Here is a 21,794-nt window from a genome sequence, read left to right as displayed (position 1 = left end):
TTCACCTGTATGGACTCATTTAATCTTTACCACTATTTTTCCCATGACACAGTTGAGAAAATTAAGGTACAGAGAGAGAAAGTGACTTTTCCAAGACTACGTGTAGTATGCAGCAGCTCCGAGACTTGAATCAAAGACTTCTGGCTTGAATTGAATAGAAGCTGAGGCCTATCTCCATATGGAGCAAATCAACAAACACTAGATATCAATTTATCTGTCCAACAGTTACTCTAAGCCAAAGTGAAGATATAAGACAGATAAAAATCCCTACCCTCATGGAGCTTATATTCCAATGCAAAGACAAGAACAATAAACAACCAAAAAAAAAAAAAAGCAAATTCTCTGGTGTGTGAGACAGTAGTATACTGGAGAAATGGGGGAGATGGGACCTCCCTGGTGGTCCAGTGATTAAGAATCCATCTGCCAATACAAGAGACATGGTTCATTGCCTAGTCCAGGAAGATCCCACATGCCAAGGAGCAACTAAGCCTGTGCACCACAACTGCTGAGAGTGCGTGCTGCAAGTACTGTGACCAAGCACCTCGGGCCTGTGCTCTGCAACAGGAGAAGCCTCTGCAGTCAGAAGCCGGCGCACCACATTGAAGAGTAAGCCCCCGCTCACTGCAGCTAGAGAAAGTACACGTGCATCAACGAAGACCGGCACAGTCATCAATAAATAAAAGAAAGAAATGGGGAGAAACAGTAGGGGAAAGGGGATTATTGCCATTTTAAATGGAGGCACCTACTCTTATGGCATATTCATTGTGTGTCTGCAGCTTTAGAACATGAGCTCCCTAAGGGCAAGGACTCTGTCTTACATCCCACTGTTTTGTATCTGGCCTATAGTCAGCACTCAAGAAATATTGAATGGATGAACGAATGCAGACACGGTTCTTGCCTTCGTGCAGCTTACATTTTCCCGGGAGAGACCAACAGCAAACACACAGAGAAGAGACAGAAAGGACCATCCAGAAAAGGAAACTCAAGGAGAAAAATCTGATGAAAAAGAAGAAGCAACCAGGGGTGCTGCCGCAGAGGACAGTTGCAGAAGCCCCATGGCAGGAGTTTACCGCTAGTCCCATTTTGGGGGGATGTGGAAACTGAGAAACGCAGAAAAGCTTTTTGGGTGTCTCAGAAAGCATAAGACACTTGCCCAAGGTCACACAGCTAATAATGGTGGGTCCAGAGCTCAGACCTAGGTCAGACTGATTCCACAGCCCTCTTTGTGCAGAGGAAGACTATGGGCAGAGACTGAGCTGGAAGGAGAAAAGGACACAAGTAACAGATGGACAGATAAAAAGAGAACATTCTGCTCCACTTGAAAAAGACCACAGGCTTCTCTAATCCTTGAGAGAAGAAGGAAGGGAAACGGAAAGTCTTGACCTGAAGTGACAAGCCCAAATCTAGGGAAAAGGAGATGCTACCACCGACAGGCTCAGGCCATGAGGAAATTCAATTACTTTCAACTCATGGAATATTCATGACTCCTAACCTGTGCCAGGCCCCATATTGGGTGCTGGTGTCATGGAGATGCACTAAACGTGGCCCTACTCTTGCCTGGAGGGGGAAATGGGCACATAAATAAATAAGAGACTATGTCCTAAAGGTCATAACACCAGCCCAAAGAAAACACAAAGGCACCAGAATTGACTCAGCCTGGGGGGCTTTGGGAAACAACATCAAAGAAGTGATACCTGAACCTGGAGTTTCCTAGATAGGCAACGCAAGGAAGAGCATTTCAGGCAGAAGGAACAGCCCGAATAAGGGCACAAGACATGGAAGTACTGGGAAAGCTTGGTGTCAGGTATGGTTGCATCGTAGTCTCTGCATGGTCCAACAGCAGAAAATAAAGACAGTGTGGGAGTCGAGGGACAAGAGGTCTTGAATGTAAGACCAGGACAATTGGATCTGGTCCCCTCAATCAGTGGTTCTCAAATGGTTCCCCTGAAGAAGCCCAAATGTTCCTCAAGTCAAGCTGAGGGATGCTACAGGTGAATTAAAACCACAGTCATGTTTTTATCTTTTTTCCTAATATTTATTTATTTGTTTATCATGGGGGATCTTTTAGTTGCAGCACTCAAATTCTTAACTGTGGCATGTGGGAACTTAAAATTCCCTGACCAGTGATTGAACCCAGGCCCCCTGCATTGGGAGTGCAGAGTCTTAGCCACTGGACCACCAGGGAAGTCCCAGTCATGTTTTTCTAACTCTCAAGAAGATAGATTAATTACAATGAGTAGAAATTTTTTGTTGTTATTTTAAGGTGTTTTTCCTCCATCTATTTTTCTGAAGATTTTAAAACATGTCATTAGTGTGAGAGAATGATAAAATTAGTATAGAACCATAGTTTTGTTTACAAGTTTAAGTTTAATATATCAATAGTTCACAGTTTTATAATACAAAGAACTGTAGCTTCTGGTTCTCCCTGAATATTGAGGAATCATGGAAGGATTTTAAGCAAGGGAACAAAAAAATCTGGTATTTCTCTTAAAAAAAGAAAGTAATTCTGGAGGCCTGAGAAAGAAGGAAATGGAGAGAGAGAGAAGGGAGAGGATTTCAGTTAGGAAGAAGATTGTTGACATAGTTCAAACAAGAGCTGATGTCCTGGGCCAAAAATGAGGGCTATCATGACGGACAGGGGACCATATCCAGCCCACAAAGAGGAAGACCAGCTGGGTGAGGCTGGGTGATTCTCCAGACTTCCTGGATGAGCTGCCCAGGGGATTCAGAGGAACCAGTTTCATAAAGAAGATAAAATCAACAGCTCAATGTCACTTAGGGAGTCTTCCAACAGAAATAGAACTGTGGGTCACTGTGAAAATAGAAGATAGGCAAGACTCTGTGTGTGTGTGTGTGTGTGTGTGTGTGTGTGTGTGTGTGTGTGTGTGTCCTGTGGGACCAAGTCTTCCTCCCACTATGGAACACTAATTTGCTCTAATAATAAAAATAAGTAGGGACTTCTCTGGTAGTCCAGTGGTTAATAATCTAAGTCCAGTGGTTAAGAATCCACCTGCCAATGCAGGGGACAAGTGTTCAATCCCTGGCCCGGGAAGATTCCTCATGTGGTGAAGCAACCAAGCCTGTGTAAACAACTACGCAGCACACGAACCGCATCTACTGAAGCCCACGCACCTAGAGCCTGTGCTCCACAAAATAAAAGAAGCCACCACAATGGGAAGCCCAAGCACTGCAACAAAGAGTAACCCCTGCTCACCACAACTGGAGAAAGCCCAAGTACAGCAAAAGAGATCCTATGCAGCCAAAAATGAGTAAAGAAATAAATAACTTTGTTTAAAGTACAAGCACTTTTGAGTATGTACTGTAAGCCAGTCTGGGTATTTTACAGATGATATTTCTCATTTAATCTTTACAATAACCCCTGATAACAGTTAGCAAATGCTTTCATGCCAAACATTGTGTTAAATGCTTCACGTAAATAGTAGCTCACAATCATCTTGAATCAGATTGTTTCCTTCATTTTAAGGATAAGGAAATGGAGACACAGAGAGACCAGGTGACTTGTCCAAAATCAAATGGCCAAACAGTGGCAGAGCCAGGACTCAAAGCCAGGTTTGCCAGAATGCAGCATGTACAGCCTTTGACCTGACACTTTCTTTTCCTCCTCATAGGAAAGGCTCCAAATTGGCAACTTTGAGGTCAATTAAACCCAATGAAAGGAATTCTTCCTTATCCTTTTAAGTCCTGGTTCAGTGTTTCTCAAGTTTGTTCCCCAGGCCACCTGCATCAGAAAATTCTTAACAGCTTGTAAGAAATGTAGATTCAAAAGAAAGAAAAAAAAGGATATGTAGATTCCTAGAGAATTAAGGCAACTAAATGTAACATGTGATCATGAATTGGGTCCTGAACAAGAAAAAGTATATTCAAGGGATAACTGATTAAAATGTGAATAAGATTTGGTGGTTGTGCAGACTTGTTAATTTCTTTATTTTGATCATTTTGTTATACATGTTATACATGATGTTAATTTCTGGGGGATCTAGATGAAGGTATAGAGAGAATGTGATTATTTTACAGATCTGAAATTCTATGAAAATTAAGTTAAAAATTAAAAAATAAATATAAAAAATGTAGTTTCCTGGATCCCTCCCCAAGATTCTAATTCAGGTCTGAGATGGGACCTCAGGTGGTTTTCATAAATATTGAAGATTTTGAGTCACAGGACTGTCTCCAACATCACCTCCTCCAAGAGCCCCGACCCCCACCTCAGTCCCAAAACACCTCTCTCCTTCAGACTCCAGAAGTGCCCTCTGTCATGCCCTAATATTCAACTAGGGTTTTAGTTATGCTTGTGTCTTCCTCCCACAAATAATGTGATAAGCATCTTTCCTGGGTTACACCTGTTTACACCACACTTCCTCAAAGCTCTGTTTAGTCAAAGCTATGGTTTTTCAAGTAGTCATGTACAGATGTGAGAGTTGGACCATAAAGAAGGCTGAGCACTGAAGAACTAATGTTTTCGAACTGTGGTGCTGGAGAAGACTTTTTAGAGTCCCTTGGACAGCAGGGAGATCAAACCAGTCAATCCTAAAGGAAATCAACCCTGAATATCAACCTGATGCTGAAAATCAACCCTGATGCTGAAGCTGAAGCTGAAATACTTTGGCCACCTGATTCGAAGAACTGACTCATTGGAAAAGATCCTGATGCTGGGAAAGAGTGAGGGCAGGAGGAGAAGGGGACAACAAGTGGATGAGATTATTGGATGGCATCATTGACTCAATGGACAGGAGTTTGAGCAAACTCCAGCAGGTAAGTGAAGGACGGGGAAGCCTGGTGTGCTGCTGTTCATGGGGTCGCGAAAAGTTGGACAGCACTGAATGACTGAATAACAACAACAACAAGGAATGAGAAAGCTGTCTCACAGTTTCAGTCACTTGCCCGAGGTGGCCAAGCTAACAAGCGGCAAGTCTAGGATTTGAACCTAAATCTTCTAACTCCAAACCCAGTACTCGTACCTCCACATCTACTTACATCCACTCTTAGTGTAGATGTAAGTAGTGTAGGGAGGTAAGGTTTGCCATCCGACGCTAGTTAGAAGACAGCGGGGACTGAATGAAATAACGCCTCATTTGAACACAGTGAACGATGTAATAGTGGGGAGGGGAAACTGAGGCCGGGGAAGGGGAAAATCTTCCCCTGAATCAAACAATCGCAGATCACAGTCCCAGCTTTAAGCCAATTTCTAACGTTCATTGTTAGGAGTTCAATCCTGGAAGGCTCAGAGTCTCCAAGATGCCCCTAATTCCCTCCGCCGACCACTCCTGGTTTCCCAGGGAGCTTCACCTAGCGCCAGCGCCAGCTGCGAAGGACCGCGACAGCCCTTTAAAAATGGGAGAGGGGGCGTGGTCACGCGGGAGGCGGTGCCGGGCGCTGGCGAGCGGTCGCTGAAAGATGACGTATCTCGCAGCGTCTGGCTCTGAGTTGACTGGAGGGAACATGTGGGTCTGCCGGGCGCTCTGCAGGGCTCGAGCCCCGGCCCAGCTGGGGCAGAGGCTGCTTCCAGAGTCCAGCCGGCGGCGGCCTGCCGCCGCCTCCTTCTCTGCCTCTGCCGAGCCTTCCCGGGTCCGGGCGCTGGTCTATGGGCACCACGGGGACCCAGCCAAAGTCGTCGAGTAAGACACGGCGCCGAAATGGGGGAAGGGCACTGGGGTTGCCAGGGGGGTATTAAAATAGGCTGTGGGGAAGGGATACTGGAAAGGGAAGGAGGGTCAAAGCCAGAGGACGAAGGCAGAGAGTAATAGGAAACTGTTGCCCAGGTGTGGTAGCTCAGAAAGTCCGTGCTTGAGGAAATTGAAAACCTGGTAGGCACAGTTTTGGTGATAGTGGCTGATGCTCACTCATCCTGTACTCTATGTGGGCCAATCCGTATATAAATGGATGCTCTCATTTAATCGTCACAACAACCCTTTGGTGTAGGTACTTGATTTAGCCCCATTTTGCAGATGAGAAAATGGAGACATGAGAAGTAAAATCACTTGTCCAAGATCACACAAGCCATTAAGTGGCAGAGTCGGAATTTTTGAACCCACAGCTGTCTGACTGGCCTACGTGAATTCCTATGCTCTATTGCTTTATGGAAGGAATTTTCAGAATATTTTTTGTCCATTTGGATCTTCACTTCTCATAGTGAAGTAGATCAGAGATCATTGCTTCCAGTTTGCAGAAGGCAAGGGACTTGTCCAAAGTGATTTAGCTAATAAAAATTGGAACAGAGACAGGAATTCTTGGCTTCTGAGTCCTGTCTCGTGTGATTTCCTCTCCAGTACACTGTGTGTGTGCCTTTAGCTAGTTAAAAAGAGCTCCTGTTTTGGAGCCATACAGACCTAAGGTCAAATACAGGCTCTGCCTCTTAGTAGCTGTTTGATCTTGGACAAATCACTCAGCCCCTCTGAGCCCTTGTTACTTTAGTGATTATATCCTAAAATTTTGTTGGATCTTAATCCATGATTTCTGCATGTGGCTGAAAAAAAACAGTATGTGAATTTTCAACAATTATATATCTGTACATAAGTGCTTATAGCCATGCAGAAGACCTAGTGAGGTCCACTAGTGGTACGAGGGTAAAAGCACGGATCTGGAAATCAGAAGACCTGGGGTCAAGTCCTTGCCCTCCCTGTCCTAGCTGTGTGTGTTTTAACAAGTTACTGAGATTCTCTGAGCTTCAGTTTCATCACATTTAAAAATGGAGACAGTGTAGTTATAGTTCATAGTGCTAATCAGCTTCCATAAAAGGAATGCTCTTCACCAAAAAGTACCTACATACTCTCTCGCAGTCCCTTGTTTAAAACTCTTTGATTCCCAGCAAATGGTTTGATTGCTTTCCAAATGACAGACAAACAGGAATTATTTTCATGATTCAAATTCAGGCCAGAGTGCTGGCTTTAGCAGCTCAGATATTAAAGTTGAAATGATATAGAGATTACCATGGTCCCTGTGCAAGGGTGACACGCAAATTTGTGAAGTGTTCCATATTTTTACTTAAAAAATACAAGCTAGATGTTTTGACAGCTGAAGGGGATAAGCCTCAGATATCAGTGCATAGTCATGCACTCGATTAGAGCAATTGAAATTTTAAGAAGATTCATCAGTCAGTAAACCCATTTGTATGTTGATCATAGGTGATAAATCACCATGTTGGGAACACATCCACTGAGGACTGCTGTAATGAGTGGGTAAAGCTCTGATGAACATTCTTTTTCCAGGAATGCACCCCTAGTGGGAACGAGGTAGTGCCTCTCTCACAGGCTTGCAATTTTAATGTGTCTGCTGCAGGGCCTGCCACAGAAAAGGAGCTCCAAAAATGTTAGTTGAGTCTGAATCTAGTTTCTTGAATAAGTGTACCTATTATTGAGTTCTGTGGTGATGAGGCAGGTGTCTCCGATGTTCAGGGACCCTGAGAAAGGTATGGGAAGGCTAGGCAACCAAGCGCAGCTGCCTCCCGATAGATTCCCACCCCTTGGAGAGCCAGGGAAGCTATTATAGAACAGACTGATCTGGTTGCAGATACCACTTAGGAAAAAGAGCTTCTCTTATCTCCTTGTGTGGAACCCTGATCATTTCCCAGAAGTTCAAAGCGCGGTCCTTCCATGAAGTATTGTATTATTTACCTGACAGTGTTCAGTCTTAGTTGTGGCACGTGGCGTCTTCATTGTGTCATTGCGAGATCTTTCACTTCAGCACACTGACTCTCTGGTCGTGCCACACGGGTTGTGGAGCGTGCGGGTTCAGTAGTTGGCAGTGCCTGGGCAAAGTTGTTCTGTGGCATGTAGGATCTTAGTTCTCTGACCAGGGGTCAAACCCACATCCCCTGTATTGCCAGGCGGATTTTCAACCACTGGACCACCAGGGGAGTCTCCATCATCTGAGTTTTTAAAGCTCTCCAAGTGATTCTGATGCCCCAGCCAGGGTTGAAAACCATTGCCCTATAGGTACGGACTGAGGCAGGCAGTAATTCTCTCTGCCTCTAAAGGACAGCCTTCCCTTCTGACCCAGATTCAGGCGACCCAAGCATGGACTGAGGCCAGACACTGGGATTCTCCTCTTTGTTGTCATGTCTTAGGTGGTTTAGGGTAACCACACTGTCACAGAATCAGGTGTCCTTTAAACATCCCAGTGACTGGATGTGTCAGGTTACACCAAGTGGGGTCACGGTGTCTGAGCAGAGTCCCAGCAGAGTGTTCCCCAACCTGATGTGACTTGTAATGCTTACACTGTGGGCAGAGTTCTGGGAACAGCAGAGAGGGAACAAGGAAGAGTTTGCTCAGATCTGTGTCAGGGGCAGAACTCCTCAGAATGAGGCCTCTAGGGGCCTCCTGTTCTCCTGTCAGCATTCTGAATGTCCCTCTCTTTATGCCTCTTGCTCCCAAACATTCTAGCTGTTCTCTGCTAAGGCCTTTTCCTTTAGTCTCTTAGTAAGTTTCTTTCTTTTACCCTCAAATGAATCCCCTAAATAAGCACTTGGGTCTTTTTCATGTAAAGAATTGAACTGCTGATCTAAATGAAATAAGACTGCGGGAGAAAATTACAAACATGGGAGAATTACAAACATTCCAGAAATTTCAGAGGTCCCCATGACCATCACCCCTTGTGCAGAGTTCTGGATTCTCTATCAGATAATCCCCAGAAACTCCAGTGTCCACTTTCCTCTTGTTCCTGCAAGTCTCCTTTTAGAACTTGCCATTCTCTGGATCTTGTAATGACAGCTCTCATTTACTGTGTAGCTACTAAGTGGCAGGAACTGGGCTAAGTTCCCCACATACGTTATGGATTTTTAAAATCACAGTAACCCAGTTTTGGTCATTGCTATCACCATTTTACAGGTAAGAAAACTGAGGCTCAAGATATTTGAAAGCCACTTGCCCAAGATCACACAACTAGGGTGTCACTTTACTAACAGCCCACGATATAGACATAGACCTAAAGAAACAATGACCGTCATCTCAAATGTTTTTTGAGCATGAGATGGAGTATAAAGTTGGAAATAAGATCAGAAGAGACGGTGAAATTATTGGTCATTCAGGTGACCCCAAGTCTCTGCTCTTCATTGGAAGGGCAGCACCCCCCCTCCCCACCTCATCCCCGGGGAAGATGGTAGGAATGCTATCCTCTGTCTCATCCCCTTTTCAGGATTCTGAAGCTTTCATAAAACAGCATCGTAGTCATCATGGCTTTCTCACCTGCCTGCTGCTAGCACAGAATGAAATAAAGCTGTGAAGCCTTTGGACAAATACCCATTCTGTCTTAGCCAGATGGAATTAGGGGGAGCAGGTGGTGGGGACCCAGGCTGTGTAGGTAGTGAGTTCTCACTCTAGGGCACTGTTTACTCTCGGGAGATTTCTTCTTTTTACAGCTGATGTCAGTGTTTAAAACTGAAGCTGTATGCAAGTGACTTGGTTTTTAAATCAGAATTACAGTGCTTTGAAAAAAAAGTTAGCATTCTCATTTGGCACCCTGTTGAAAGAACTTGGATTTGTTTGCTTGTTGGTTGGTCTCCTAGAGCTCTCCACTGTGGTCATGAGTGAAGGAGGAGGGGACAGAACTCATTGTGCACCTACCGTGTGAGCCAGCATTTGTTCTTTGAGGGCCTACTAAGTGCTGGGTACTGAGGTAAATAATCCGTGGACTTTGCCCTCCAGGAGCTCACACTCCAGTCCAGAAGATGGTCTGGGGGTAAGTGCTGTGATAGAATCTATGGACACACAGGAGAGGAGCACCCGGCCCTGTCAGAGTGCTTGCTCTGGAGACGCAAGGTCTCAGTTGAGTCCCCCAGAAAATCTGGGGGCCATATACAAGGAGTGAAAGTATAGAGCCTGCATGGGCAGAAGCCCAGAGGAAAGAGAAAATGTGTGTCTGACTGATGACCCTCCTTGAATGCGCTCAGTCTGTGGTCCTTGAGGGAGGGATGTGCGGAAAGAGGCTCAGAAGGAAGGAGCCTTGGTCACAGGATTCAGACTGCAGCTGGATTTGGTTTCCTGTGACGCACTTTACGTTACCTTGCATCCAGCCGGGTTTGGGGCCCAGTCCTTCTACCCCCGCCTCCTCACTCTTGCCTCTGAGGGTCAAAGGTGGCGGCACACCTCCGAGGAACTGTCCCTAGACGCAGCCCAAGGAGTGCCAAGTTCTTCTCATCTGGCCTCTCCTAGCAGCTCCGGTGTGGTCCAGGCCTCTCCCAGCCTGAATGGTGGGAAGGGTCTTCATTTTAGAGAAGCAAGAGCAGAGATAACACGAGGCTAATCTGTGGCTCATAGTATGTCCTCCAGGACCACTCTCGGGAGCACTGGCCTGGCTTCCAGTCCCATCCCCACCACTCACTGTTGGAGTGAGGCTGTCACGCCAGTCTCCATTCTTTTCAGTTTTGTTGTTCTTGTTTTGTTTTTGTCTTTTGCGGGGTAGTGGTTGGTTTCTTTAATTGAAGTATAGTTGATTTAAAATGTTATGTTAGTTTCTGGTATGCAGCAAAGTAATTCAGTTTTACATATATATATATATATATATATATATACACATATGTATATATACAGTCTATATATATATATATATATATATATACACATATGTATATATACAGTCTATATATATATATCTTTTTTCATATTCTTTTCCATTGTGGTTTATTACAGGATATTGAGTATGGTTCCCTGTGCTATTCCTTTTTTTTTTTTTCCAGTTATTTTTTGATAAAGGGGATTGACCAAGGTCAGCTGTAGTAAACATGGGCATTCATGGGACTTCCCTGGTGGTCCAGTGGTTAAGACTGAGCTTCTACTGCAGGGAGTGTGGATTTGATCCCTGGTCAGGGATCTAAGACCCCACATGCCGTGCCGTGTGACCAAAAAGAAGAAAATAGGCATGCGTGCCATCCCCCCTGCCCTTGTCTTCTGTGACAAAGCCAGTGACAAAGCTTCATAGCTCCCTTTTCTATGTACCTCAAAGCCTGCACTCCTGTTTGCCTCATTCTCCCCAAACAACACTTTTTTCTGCCAAGATAAGACAAGGCCTCAGCATCCTTCTCAATGTAATCCTGCAACCATGGAAATGATTATGAAGCTTGAGCCTTCTGATGCAACAATTGTCCACTTCTGACGGTCTCAGAAGCTGAAGCAGACGGCCTGCTCACCAGGATTTGCTTCGGCACCCGTCCCAGGAGCAAGGGCATGGCTTGAAATAAGGGGTCCTGGGTACAAGATTTCACCAAGGGGCCCCTTTGCCCCCAAAGTCAGCAGCCCACCAGGCAGGGGCTGCGTCGTCATCATACCCAGCAAAGAGACAAAAGAGCCGTAGGCTGCACCCTGCTGTGGCCCCGTCTCTGTCTCTGAGGCAGCACAGAGAATTCTTCTTCAGTCGCTCAGTCATACCCGACTCTTGGCGACCCCATGGACTGCAGCACTCCAGGCTTCGCTGTCCTTCACCATCTCCTGGAGCTTGCTCAAACTCATGTCCATTGAGTCAGTGATGCCATCCAACCATCTCATCCTCTGTCACCCTCTTCTTCTCCTGCCTTCAACCTTTCCCAGCATCAGGGTCTTTTCCAATGAGTCAGCTCTTCGCATCAGGTGGTCAAAGTATCAGAGCTTCAGCTTCAGCATCAGTCCTTCCAATGAATATTCAGGGTTGATTTCCTTTAGCATTCACTGGCTTGGTCTCCTTGCTGTCCGAGGGACTCCCAAGAGTCTTTTCCAGCGCCACAGCTCGAAAGCATCAATTCTTTGGCACTCAGCCTTCTTTATGGTCCAGCTCTCACATCCATACATGACTACTGGAAAAACCATAGCTTTGACTAGATGGACCTTTGTCAGTAATATCTCTGCTTTTTAATACACTGTCTAGGTTGGTCATAGCTTTTCTTCCAAGGAGCAAGCATCTTTTAATTGCATGGCTGCAGTCACTGTCCACAGTAATCTTGGAGCCCAAGAAAATAAAGTCTCTCACTGTTTCCCTATCTGTTTGCCATGAAGTGATGGAACCGGATGCCGTGATCTTAGATTTTGGAATGTTGATCCTTAAGCCAGCTTTTTCACTCTCCTCTTTCACCTTCATCAAGAGGCTCTTTAGTTCCTCTTCACTTTGTGCTGTAAGGGTTGGTGTCATCTGCATATCTGCGTTTACTGATATTAGCCCTCAGCAAACTAAGCAGCAGACCTTCTGCAGCTCCTTTCAAGCAGGTTTCCTGATATTAGCAGGTGTGGAATATTGGAGGCCTGCAAGCTTTCTGGTAATCTTAGTGGAGGGAAAGAAGGAGTTTGAGAGGATAGAGAGAGGATTTCTTTGCCAGTCCTGAGTAGAAACTTCCAGAAGCTGCCCTCAGTCTCTGATTCCCTTCCATTCAAAGTGATTATGCTTCAGAAGAAAAGTCCTGAACGGTGGGAGGGCCAGAGGACTCTGAGGTAGGGACACCAGAGGAGGTACAGGGAGGCAGGCGGGAGTGCCTGCACCCACGGAACACAGTGAGCTTTGCCCCCTGAAAGGTGCCTTCCCTGAGAGCCCAGGACTCCATCCGAACCCCACCAGCTGCGGCCACCGGCATCTCCTGCTGGGGGGCAAGCTGGAAAACTTCATTCCTCCACAGTGGCCCAATTGTGCCCTGCTTATTAATGGTAAAATCAGATCCCACAACAGTGTACCCAACACGCCTAACACATCACTAAATCACAGAAGGCAGCATGCGTCTGACTATGGGGATTGCAGACAGACCCAGGAGAGCCGCAGAAGACATCGGTCATCCTCACCCACTGCCCTGTGATGGAGGGCGCATTCTTGGCTCTCTGTGACAAGCAGAGGAGAAAGTCTCCCTGACCCAGGACAGCTCTTCCTGCAAAGAGCACTTTGAGGTGATGGAGTGGAAGATGCAGGATAAGGACAAATGGTGGCTAATTAAATGCAGAAGGCGGGAAAGATATCTTAGCAGAGCTGGCTGGTGCCCATCCAACACAGCCAGTATAACCGAGCCAGTCCCCAGAGTACTGGCCCCTTTTCCCCGCCTCTCAAAAGGCTCTTTCTTCTGCCTGCTTTTGTCTCCCTTGTAGTTCATATGGCATCACAGGTGTACAGCCTTGGCCTCAAAGGAGCCATTGTGACCTTATCCCGTCTGGGATCTGTTGAGTGAAGGCAGAGGCAGCCCTCTGAGTTACGTGGCGCCATCACACTCGCGGGGGAAGGTACTGAACCGTCTTGGGAAAGTGACTTGAGATCCAGCTAGACTGTGTTTGGGTGCCTCGCTTGCACGCCATAACACAGCCACCCATTCCTTTGGTGAGCTTAAAGATGAAAAACAAGGAAGATATTGCTATCATTACACTCAAGGTTCACCTCCTGGAATTCAGACCCAGCCCGGTGTTCCTTCCTGTCTCGGCAGAGCGGTGTCCTTGACGACGCAGTTAGAACTGTCTGCAGGAATAGCAGTGTCTGGCATTGATGGCATTCCGCGGAGCAGGCTGGGGCTGGTCTCCCCGGTGAGCGGCAGCTGGACCAACACAGCTCCCCCATCCCCACCCCCGCCTGCCCCCTGGGTGAGCAGCCTGTGTCAGGCCCATCCCCGCCCTCAGCCACCTGTGTTTGCAGCTTCAACTTTCCATCTCCTGCCCCTCGCCCTGCCCCTCCTGCCGCACAGCTAGGCTCCCACAAGACAAAGAAGAGAACTGGGAGTGGGTTGCAATGCTTTTTAAATTGCCCTTTGGGGGCAGATGGTTCCCCTGTGTGCTGTGAGGGTAGAGTTCCCGGCCAAGCTAACCCTGGAACACAGGAGGACGCAAAGCCACATGGGTTTCTTCCCAGGAGGACTTTTCAGAGCCTTCGTGACTCTAAAGTGCAGTCTGAATCTTATAAAGGGAGTTTAGTAGGCAGCGTTGCCCAAAAGTTTTGTGCCCCAAGGAATCCCTCATAGTATCTCCCAGGACAAAGATTCCACACCCACAGTGTAGGGAGTACCAGCTTAGCGTTGGACAGTCTGAGCTTTGGGGTCAAGCTTAAGATCAAGTCTTGCCACTTACTGTTAAACCTTGGGCAAGTTACCTAACTTCTCTGAGTTGCAGTTCCCATCTGAAAATTGGGGTGATAACACTGTCCAGATATTTTGAGGACTAAGCATTGTCTTATATATAAAGCTAATAAGCACAGTATCTGGAGCTCAAGAAGCTGTTAACATTATAGTTTAACTGTCCAGCCAGATCACCCAGAATAAGTTTATCTACTACCCTAGATTCCACGTGCACACAGCTGACTCCCAGCCCTGGGCATCCAGCGCAGAGTACCCTCCGCTCCACACCACGCTGCTGGCCTCCTGCTTCAGGCTGCAGACATAACACCTTCCTCCCCGCTCCAAGCCACTCTTCTTTCCTCCTATCTCAACATCCGGTTGCCCAAAGCAGAAGTCTGGGAGCCATGAAAGATCCTCAGCCACTCCTCCATGGAGTCAGTCACCCAGTGACATCAATGCCACTTCTTATTAAGGGGATTCCAGGTTATCAAATTCTTCTCTCCATTCCCACAGCTCCAATCCAGACTGCATCTGGGCCCGGCCCACAGTCAGGTTAGATTCTTTGCCATTCCTACTGGCAGGAAATATTTCTTTCAGTCCACCCCGTAAACTTTTGTTTATCCTTGAAGTTCCAGCTAAGGTGTCACACCTTCCAAAGTCCCTTTGCTAACGCTTTGCTCTCCCTCCAGCCAGTCCCAGTGATTTCAAACGTTGAGTCCCCACGCCATCAAGCTCTTGGGCAGGAGATACTTTTTTTTTTTTCATCTTTAAAGCCCTTGGCACAGTACCTGGCACTTAGTAGGACCGTCAATAAATATTTGTTGAATTAAATTTACTCAGATTTTCCAAAAAGTTGCCTTCTTCCTTTGAGTGATTCGGTGATTATTTTTCCAGAGGTATAGCCAGCTGTTTCAAAGATTTCCTTGGGTGGTCCCGCAACTGACGACAGCTGCCGTTTATTTGGCCTCTGCTGTGTATCAGCTTCTCTAGCAAGTGCTTTATGTCTGTAACTCATCTCATCTGTGAGCTGACTTCTAGAGTGCTCCCATTCCACAGATGAGTACTGTGAGGTTCAGCTAGCCAGTCAATAACCAAGGTAGGGTTCACACCCAGAACTGCCTCTTTCACTCCATATCCATGTTCTACCCTTCATTTAGGAACTGAGATGTTGTTGTTCAGTCGCTAAGTTATGTCTGATTCTTTGTGACCCCATGGACTCCAGCACGCCAGGCTTCCCTGTCTTTCACTATTTCCCAGTTTGTTCAGACTCATGTCCGTCGAGTCAGTGATGTCATCTGATCATCTCTTCCTCTGCTGCCCCCCTTCTCCTCCTGCCCCCTGACTTTCCCAGCATCCAGGTCTTTTCCAGTGAGTCAGCTTTTCACCCAAGTATTGGAGCTTCAGCATCAGTCCTTCAGTGAATATTCAGGATTGATTTTCTTTAGGATTGACTGGTTTGAACTCCTTGCTGTCCAAGGGATTCTCAAAAGTCTTCTCCAGCACCACAGTTTGAAAGCGTCAATTCTTCAGTGCTCAGCCTTCATGAGATCTACTTCTATTCTTATCTATGGTCATCTAGATTTTTAAGAATTACAGTCTTAGTACAGATTTGATCTGCACTTTCCATTGAGGAAAAGAGGCGTGGATTTTTCCTTAGATTGAACTCCCTTAAGGATAATATCCATTTTTATTTGTACCCGTCCTACACCAGTATTTTTCTAAACAGCCCAGGATTAAAGAGAGTAAATACCACCTTAATAGCTAAGTCCCTATGCTGTGAGCTCTGCCCATGATTCTCTAAATGTCTGTTACCTTTACAGTACATTTTCTCACTTAAGAGGAAAATGAGATTATTTCTTTAAGAAGCATTCTCAAGCACTATTTTGGTCCCAGACACTGCTAAACACTGAGTTAAGACTGAGAGTTCTCTGCCTTCCATAAGCTCACAGTCGAATAAGGAGACAACATATATTCTGACTGTAAAACTCAGTGATAAATAAAAAGAACCCTGAACTGAGTCTAAAAGACTTGGATTCGAATCCAAATTCATATCTGCACTCCAAAATTCAGAAAGTTCTGAAAATCAACAGTTCTGTTTTTGTTTTGTTTTTTTTCATAACTCTTGGAGGCAAAAGCTGATCTAAAGTGAAATTTTTATATAGCCACTATTCAATCCACTTAATGTGCATATTCCTATATTTTGCTGCAGAAACGATGTCTTTTGGGAGTGCTGCCCATCCCCCAGGGAGGGTTGCAGATAACACATGAGCCTGAGCTCTGGAGGATGTATAGCCCCAAAAGTTGGAAAAGGAATGTGAACTTATGCCTTATTGTGATAAGTTAAAGAAAATGCTTGAAAAAACTTCAGAAGGTAGCAAGCAATGAACTTGTGTAAGATAGTCTTAAATGGTATAGACAGTCACACTGTCCATTTAATGGGAGCACAGAGAGGGGAGCAAGTGATTTTTATTGCTGCAGAGTCTAAGAAGAGGGTCAAAGGAAGTAAAATTTCATCCAGGTATTAAAGGGTGAGTTGAATTTCTCACTTCACAGAGAAGCTGTGGAAAAAGGAATCCTGGGCTGAGGGAGGAACATGTAGAAAATGTACAGGAAAAAAAAAAATGTCTTTAAGTAGCTTGAGTGCACGGACTCTGTCACCTTACAGAAAAACTCTGATTATCTGTCGCAATGCAAGAGAGAAGCAGTATGGATAATACAAAGGGGCAACCAGGCCGCGATCCATTTGCTCTGGGCAGGATTTTTCTCTGGAATGCAGACTTGTTCGTGGGTTCCTGGCTAAGGCCTTCCTGCTTATCCTGGGGGTGGGAGGCTGGCCCCCTTCATCTCCGCAGGCAAGGATTGAGGACGCCCACCACTCCAAACTGGTGCCCCCCTTACAGCCCCCTCTGCCTGGTCTGGGGTCAGCCCTTCACCAGCTGGCTTCTCTAGTATCACATTGCCAGGTTCAATTCAAATCAGCCACTTACTACTTCGGGGGGGCCTTTAAAAAGTTATCTGCCTCTTTGGTGCCTTTGTTCCTTGGCTGTGCAATCAGAATAATAGTATGAAAACTCGCCTGGAAAGCACTTACCTGAGCGCCTGGCTGGTGCACACTCGAACAGTAGTTATTATTGTTACAAGGACTCTCCCTCCTCCAGATATGTATAAATACATGCATTTCTTAATACTTAACCTACAAGGGGGAAAAAAAAAGCCCTTTATTTTTCTCTGCCCTGGTCATCAACTTTTTCCTAGTTAACCATTTTCTGTAGAGAGTGTTTCTACATTATTTTGATTGTTTGCAGCTGTTTTTCAGTCATGGTAATAACCATCTGGTGATATCCATGTGTAGAGTCTTCTCTTGCGTTGTTGGAAGAGGGTGTTTGCTATGACCCGTGTGTTCTCTTGGCAAAACTCTGTTAGCCTTTGCCCTGCTTCATTCTGTACTCCAAGGCCAAATTTGCCTGTTACTCCAGGTATCTCTTGACTTCCTACTTTTGCATTCCAGTCCCTTATAATGAAAAGGACATGTTTTTTGGAGTGCTAGTTCTAGAAGGTCTTGTAGGTCTTCATAGAACCATTCAGCTTCAACTTCTTCAGCATTACTGGTTGGGGCATAGACTTGGATTACTGTGATATTGAATGATTTGCCTTGGAAGCGAACAGAGATGATTCTGTCATTTTTGAGATTGCATCCAAGTACTGCATTTCAGGCTCTTTTGTTGACTATGAGGGCTACTCTATTTCTTCGAAGGGATTCTTGCCCACAGTAGTAGATATAATGGTCATCTGAGTTAAATTCACCCATGCCAGTCCATTTTAGTTCACTGATTCCTAAAATGTCGACGTTCACTCTTGCCATCTCCTATTTGACCACTTCCAATTTGCCTTGATTCATGGACCTAACATTCCAGGTTCCTATGCAATATTGCTCTTTACAGCATCGGACTTTACTTCCATCACCAGTCACATCCACAACTGGTTGTTGTTTTTGCTTTGGCTCCATCCCTTCATTCTTTCTGGAGTTATTTCTCAACTGTTCTCCAGTAGCATACTGGGCACATACCGACCTGGGGAGTTCATCTTTCAGTGTCATAACTTTTTGCCTTTTCATATTGTTCATGGGGTTCTCAAGGCAAGAATACTGAAGTAGTTTGCCATTCCCTTCTCCAGAGGACCACATTTTGTCAGAACTCTCCACCATGACCCGTCCATCTTGGGTGGTCCTACATGGCATGGCTCATAGTTTCATTGAGTGAGACAAGGCTGTGGTCCATGTGATGAATTTGATTAGTTTTCTATGATTGTGGTTTTCATTCTGTCTGTCCTCTGATGGAGAAAGATAAGAGGCTTATGGAAGCTTCCTAATGGGATAGACTGACTGAGGGTAAAACTGGGTCTTGTTCTGATGAGCGGGGCTATGTTCCCTCCCTGTTGTTAGAACTGAGGCCAAACTATGGTGGAGGTGATGAAGATAATGGCCACCTCCTTCAAAAGGCCCCGTGCACGCACTGCTGCACTCAGTGCCCCCGACCCTGCAGCAGGCCACCGCTGACCCACGATGGATCATGGATCATCGTGGACCATTGTGGATGATCATCGTGGATAATTGTTGGATCATCGATAAAACAAGAGAGTTCCAGAAAAACATCTACTACTGCTTTATTGACTACGCCAAAGCCTTTGACTATATGGATCACAACAAACTGTGGAAAATTCTTAAAGAGATGAGAATACCAGACCACCTGACCTGCCTCCTGAGAAATCTGTATGCAGGTCAAGAAGCAACAGTTAGAACTGGACGTGAAACAACAGAATGGTTCCAAATCGGGAAAGGAGTACATCAAGGCTGTATATTGTCACCCTGCTTATTTAACTTCTATACAGAAATCATCATGCGAAATGCTGGGCTGGATGAAGCACAAGCTGGAATCAAGATTGCCGGGAGAAATATCAATAACCTCAGATACACAGATGACACTACCCTTATGGCAGAAAGTGAAGAAGAACTAAAGAGCCTCTTGATGAGAGTGAAAGAGGAGAGTGAAAAAGTTGGCTTAAAGCAACATTCAGAAAACTAAGATCATGGCATCTGGTCCCATCACTTCATGGAAAATAGATGGGGAAACAGTGGAAACAGTGGCTGACTTTATTTTTCTGGGCTCCAAAATCACTGCAGATGGTGACTGCAGCCATGAAATTAAAAGACGCTTACTCCTTGGAAGAAAAGCTATGACCAACCTAGATAGCACATTAAAAAGCAGAGACATTACTTTGCCAGCAAAGGTCTGTCTAGTCAAAGCTATGGTTTTTCCAGTGGTCATGTATGGATGTGAGAGTTGGACTATACAGAAACCTGAGTGCCAAAGAACTGATGCTTTTGAACTGTGGTGTTGGAGAAGACTCTTGAGAGTCCCTTGGACTGCAAGGAGATCCAGCGAGTCAATTCTAAAGGAAATCAGTCCTGAATATTCATTGGAAGGACTGATGCTGAAGCTGAAACTCCAATACTTTGGCCACTTGATGCAAAGAACTGACTCATTTGAAAAGACCCTGTTGCTAGGAAAGATTGAAGGCGGGAGGAGAATGGGACGACAGAGAATGAGATGGTTGGATGGTATCACCAACTTAATGGACATACGTCTGAGTAAGCTCCAGGAGTTGGTGATGGACAGGGAGGCCTGGCGTGCTGCAGTCCACAGGGTCGCAAAGAGTCTAACGTGACTGAGGCCTGAACTGAGCAGTCATGTTAAAGCGCATCCTCCCTTGAGTGTGTGCTGTGCTCAGTCGTGTCTGACTCTCTGTGACCCCATGGACTGTACCCCACCAGGCTCCTCTGTCCATGGAATTTTCCAGGCAAGAATACTAGAGTGGGTTGCCATTTTCCTCCGCCAGGGGGGTCTTCCCAACCTAGGGATCAAACCCACATCTCTTGCATCTCCTGCATTGACAGGCAGATTCTTTACCACTAGCACCACCTGGGAAGTCCATGGCCCCTCTTACTTTGGTCATAATCCAGTACAAGGATTCCCAGGGTAGGTCCCTGGAGGTCCTTGTAGGCCTTCAGAGGGGTTCCCATGCTAATTTCAGCTGCTGGATTAGAGCAAGGTAAATAAGAGCACCTTGAAAGTAGATAAGCCCCTCCCTGACCAGTTCTCCTGAAAGTGAAAGTTGCTCAGTCATGTCTGACCCCATGGAGTATACAGTCCATGGGATTCGCCAGGCCAGAATACTGGAGTGAGTAGCCTTTCCTTTTTGCAGGGTATCTTCCCGACCCAAGGATCAAACCCAAGTCTCCCACGTTGCAGGCAGATTCTTTACCAGCTGAGCCACAAGGGAAGCCCAAGAATACTGGAGTGGGTAACCTATCCCTTCTCCAGGGGATCTTCCAGACCCAGGAATCAAACCAGGGTCTCCTGCATTGCAGGCGGATTCTTTACCAACTGAGCTCTGAGGGAAGCCCGGCCAATTCTCCTCCTCTGTGTAAATTTCATCATTTCTAGGAGCCTTCATTTCCTGCTTGAAAAATTGGGAATATTTATACTTTTGTCACAGGAATCTTGGATTATGCATTTAAATCCTTCAGCACAGGGGCTTCCCTGGTGGCCCTGCTTCCCCTTCAGGGGCACAGGTTAGATCCCTGGTCAGGAAACTAGAGATCCTGAATACCAGCCTGACCCTGCCAGAAACAAAAGTTAAGCCCTTACCATAGGACCTGGTGTATAATAAACACCTCATAAATACCTGTCACCTTTATTACTACCAGTACAAGCCGTTTCTTGGAAATCACACTTTTATCCTTAGCGGAGCCTCAGGTATAATTAAAAGGTCAGATTACAGCAGGAAGCGGGTAGAATTACATCAGCTTAGTGAAGGGACACTGTTGCCTAATGCTAAGAACCTCTGGTTGGCTGTTACATGTGCCTTCAGTAAGTAAAAATAAGGAGAATTATTACTTAACGAGTACATTAGGGCAGAGAAAAGCACTGCAAACAAGAAGTCTTAGAGATGTAGAGAAAGACAGAAAAGGATTCTCTAATAATTAAAAGTCACGAGGCTCCATTGGTCTGTTAATGATACACTGATCAGCCCTTTCCGGTTGGAAGGTCTCCTTTTATTAAAAAAACAAAAGTAGCACTTGGGCATTGCCACTGGACAGGTTTTACCCATTAACCAACATTCCAATGGATACAGACCATGATGTCTAGGGCGTAGACATTATGAGCAGAGGCAGTTACCATACAGACTTGAAATGGAAAGAGCCCTTGGATGGGATCAAGTGCAGGTGAAGGTGATGGTGACCTCACCCCCACTTTACAAATAAAGAAATGGAAGCCTGGAGCACGGGAGAAACCTGCTCTTGGTGACAAAGCCGTCTGAGGTGGAGCTTCACACTGAGACCAGCCGCTCTCCATCCAGCATCCTTTCTGACAGACCAGGATCCTCATCATGAAGGGATGTCTCTCCAGGGGGCGAGCTACAGTCGCCCAGGGAGTTCTTTCCCACCTCCATGAGCCATCTCTCTTTTTCCCTCACCACGCTGCAGCTAACGGAAATGTCTTCCCTATGTGTGATGGAGCAAAAAGAAAAATTGGAGAATAAGCGAGCCATGCAAGGGTTTCCTGGTTTTTCCTTGGGGTGCCCCTTATCTGGAGATTCTGATTGAGTGGGTCAGAGCTGGGGTCTGAGAATCCATAATACTAGTATACCAAGTAAATCAAGGAAGTTTGGACAGCACAGGGCTAACCCAGGCCCACAGGAGTGTTAACCATTTTCTGCCCTGGAGTGGGCGGTGGGGTCA

General features: G+C 45.9%; 1 protein-coding gene and 1 non-coding gene across 2 annotated transcripts in view; both read left to right on the top strand.

Moving 5' to 3' along the window:
• Nucleotides 1-5,412: 5,412 nt before the first annotated feature.
• Nucleotides 5,413-21,794, top strand: part of MECR (mitochondrial trans-2-enoyl-CoA reductase) — a 37,197-nt gene continuing 20,815 nt past the window's right edge. Inside the window, exon 1 of the mRNA XM_043909505.1 lies at nucleotides 5,413-5,633. Within this exon, the coding sequence (XP_043765440.1) occupies nucleotides 5,413-5,633 (221 nt within the window). The remainder of the gene's footprint in view (nucleotides 5,634-21,794) is intronic.
• Nucleotides 6,894-6,997, top strand: LOC122698970. Its single transcript, XR_006342473.1, has one exon. It is a non-coding gene; the product is annotated as a U6 spliceosomal RNA (small nuclear RNA).

This window comes from Cervus elaphus, chromosome 8, assembly GCF_910594005.1.
Source record: "Cervus elaphus chromosome 8, mCerEla1.1, whole genome shotgun sequence".
In the NCBI taxonomy this organism is placed as follows: domain Eukaryota; kingdom Metazoa; phylum Chordata; class Mammalia; order Artiodactyla; family Cervidae; genus Cervus; species Cervus elaphus.
The sequence above is the reverse complement of the archived record's forward strand: the minus strand, read 5'-3'. Positions and strand labels throughout refer to the sequence as shown.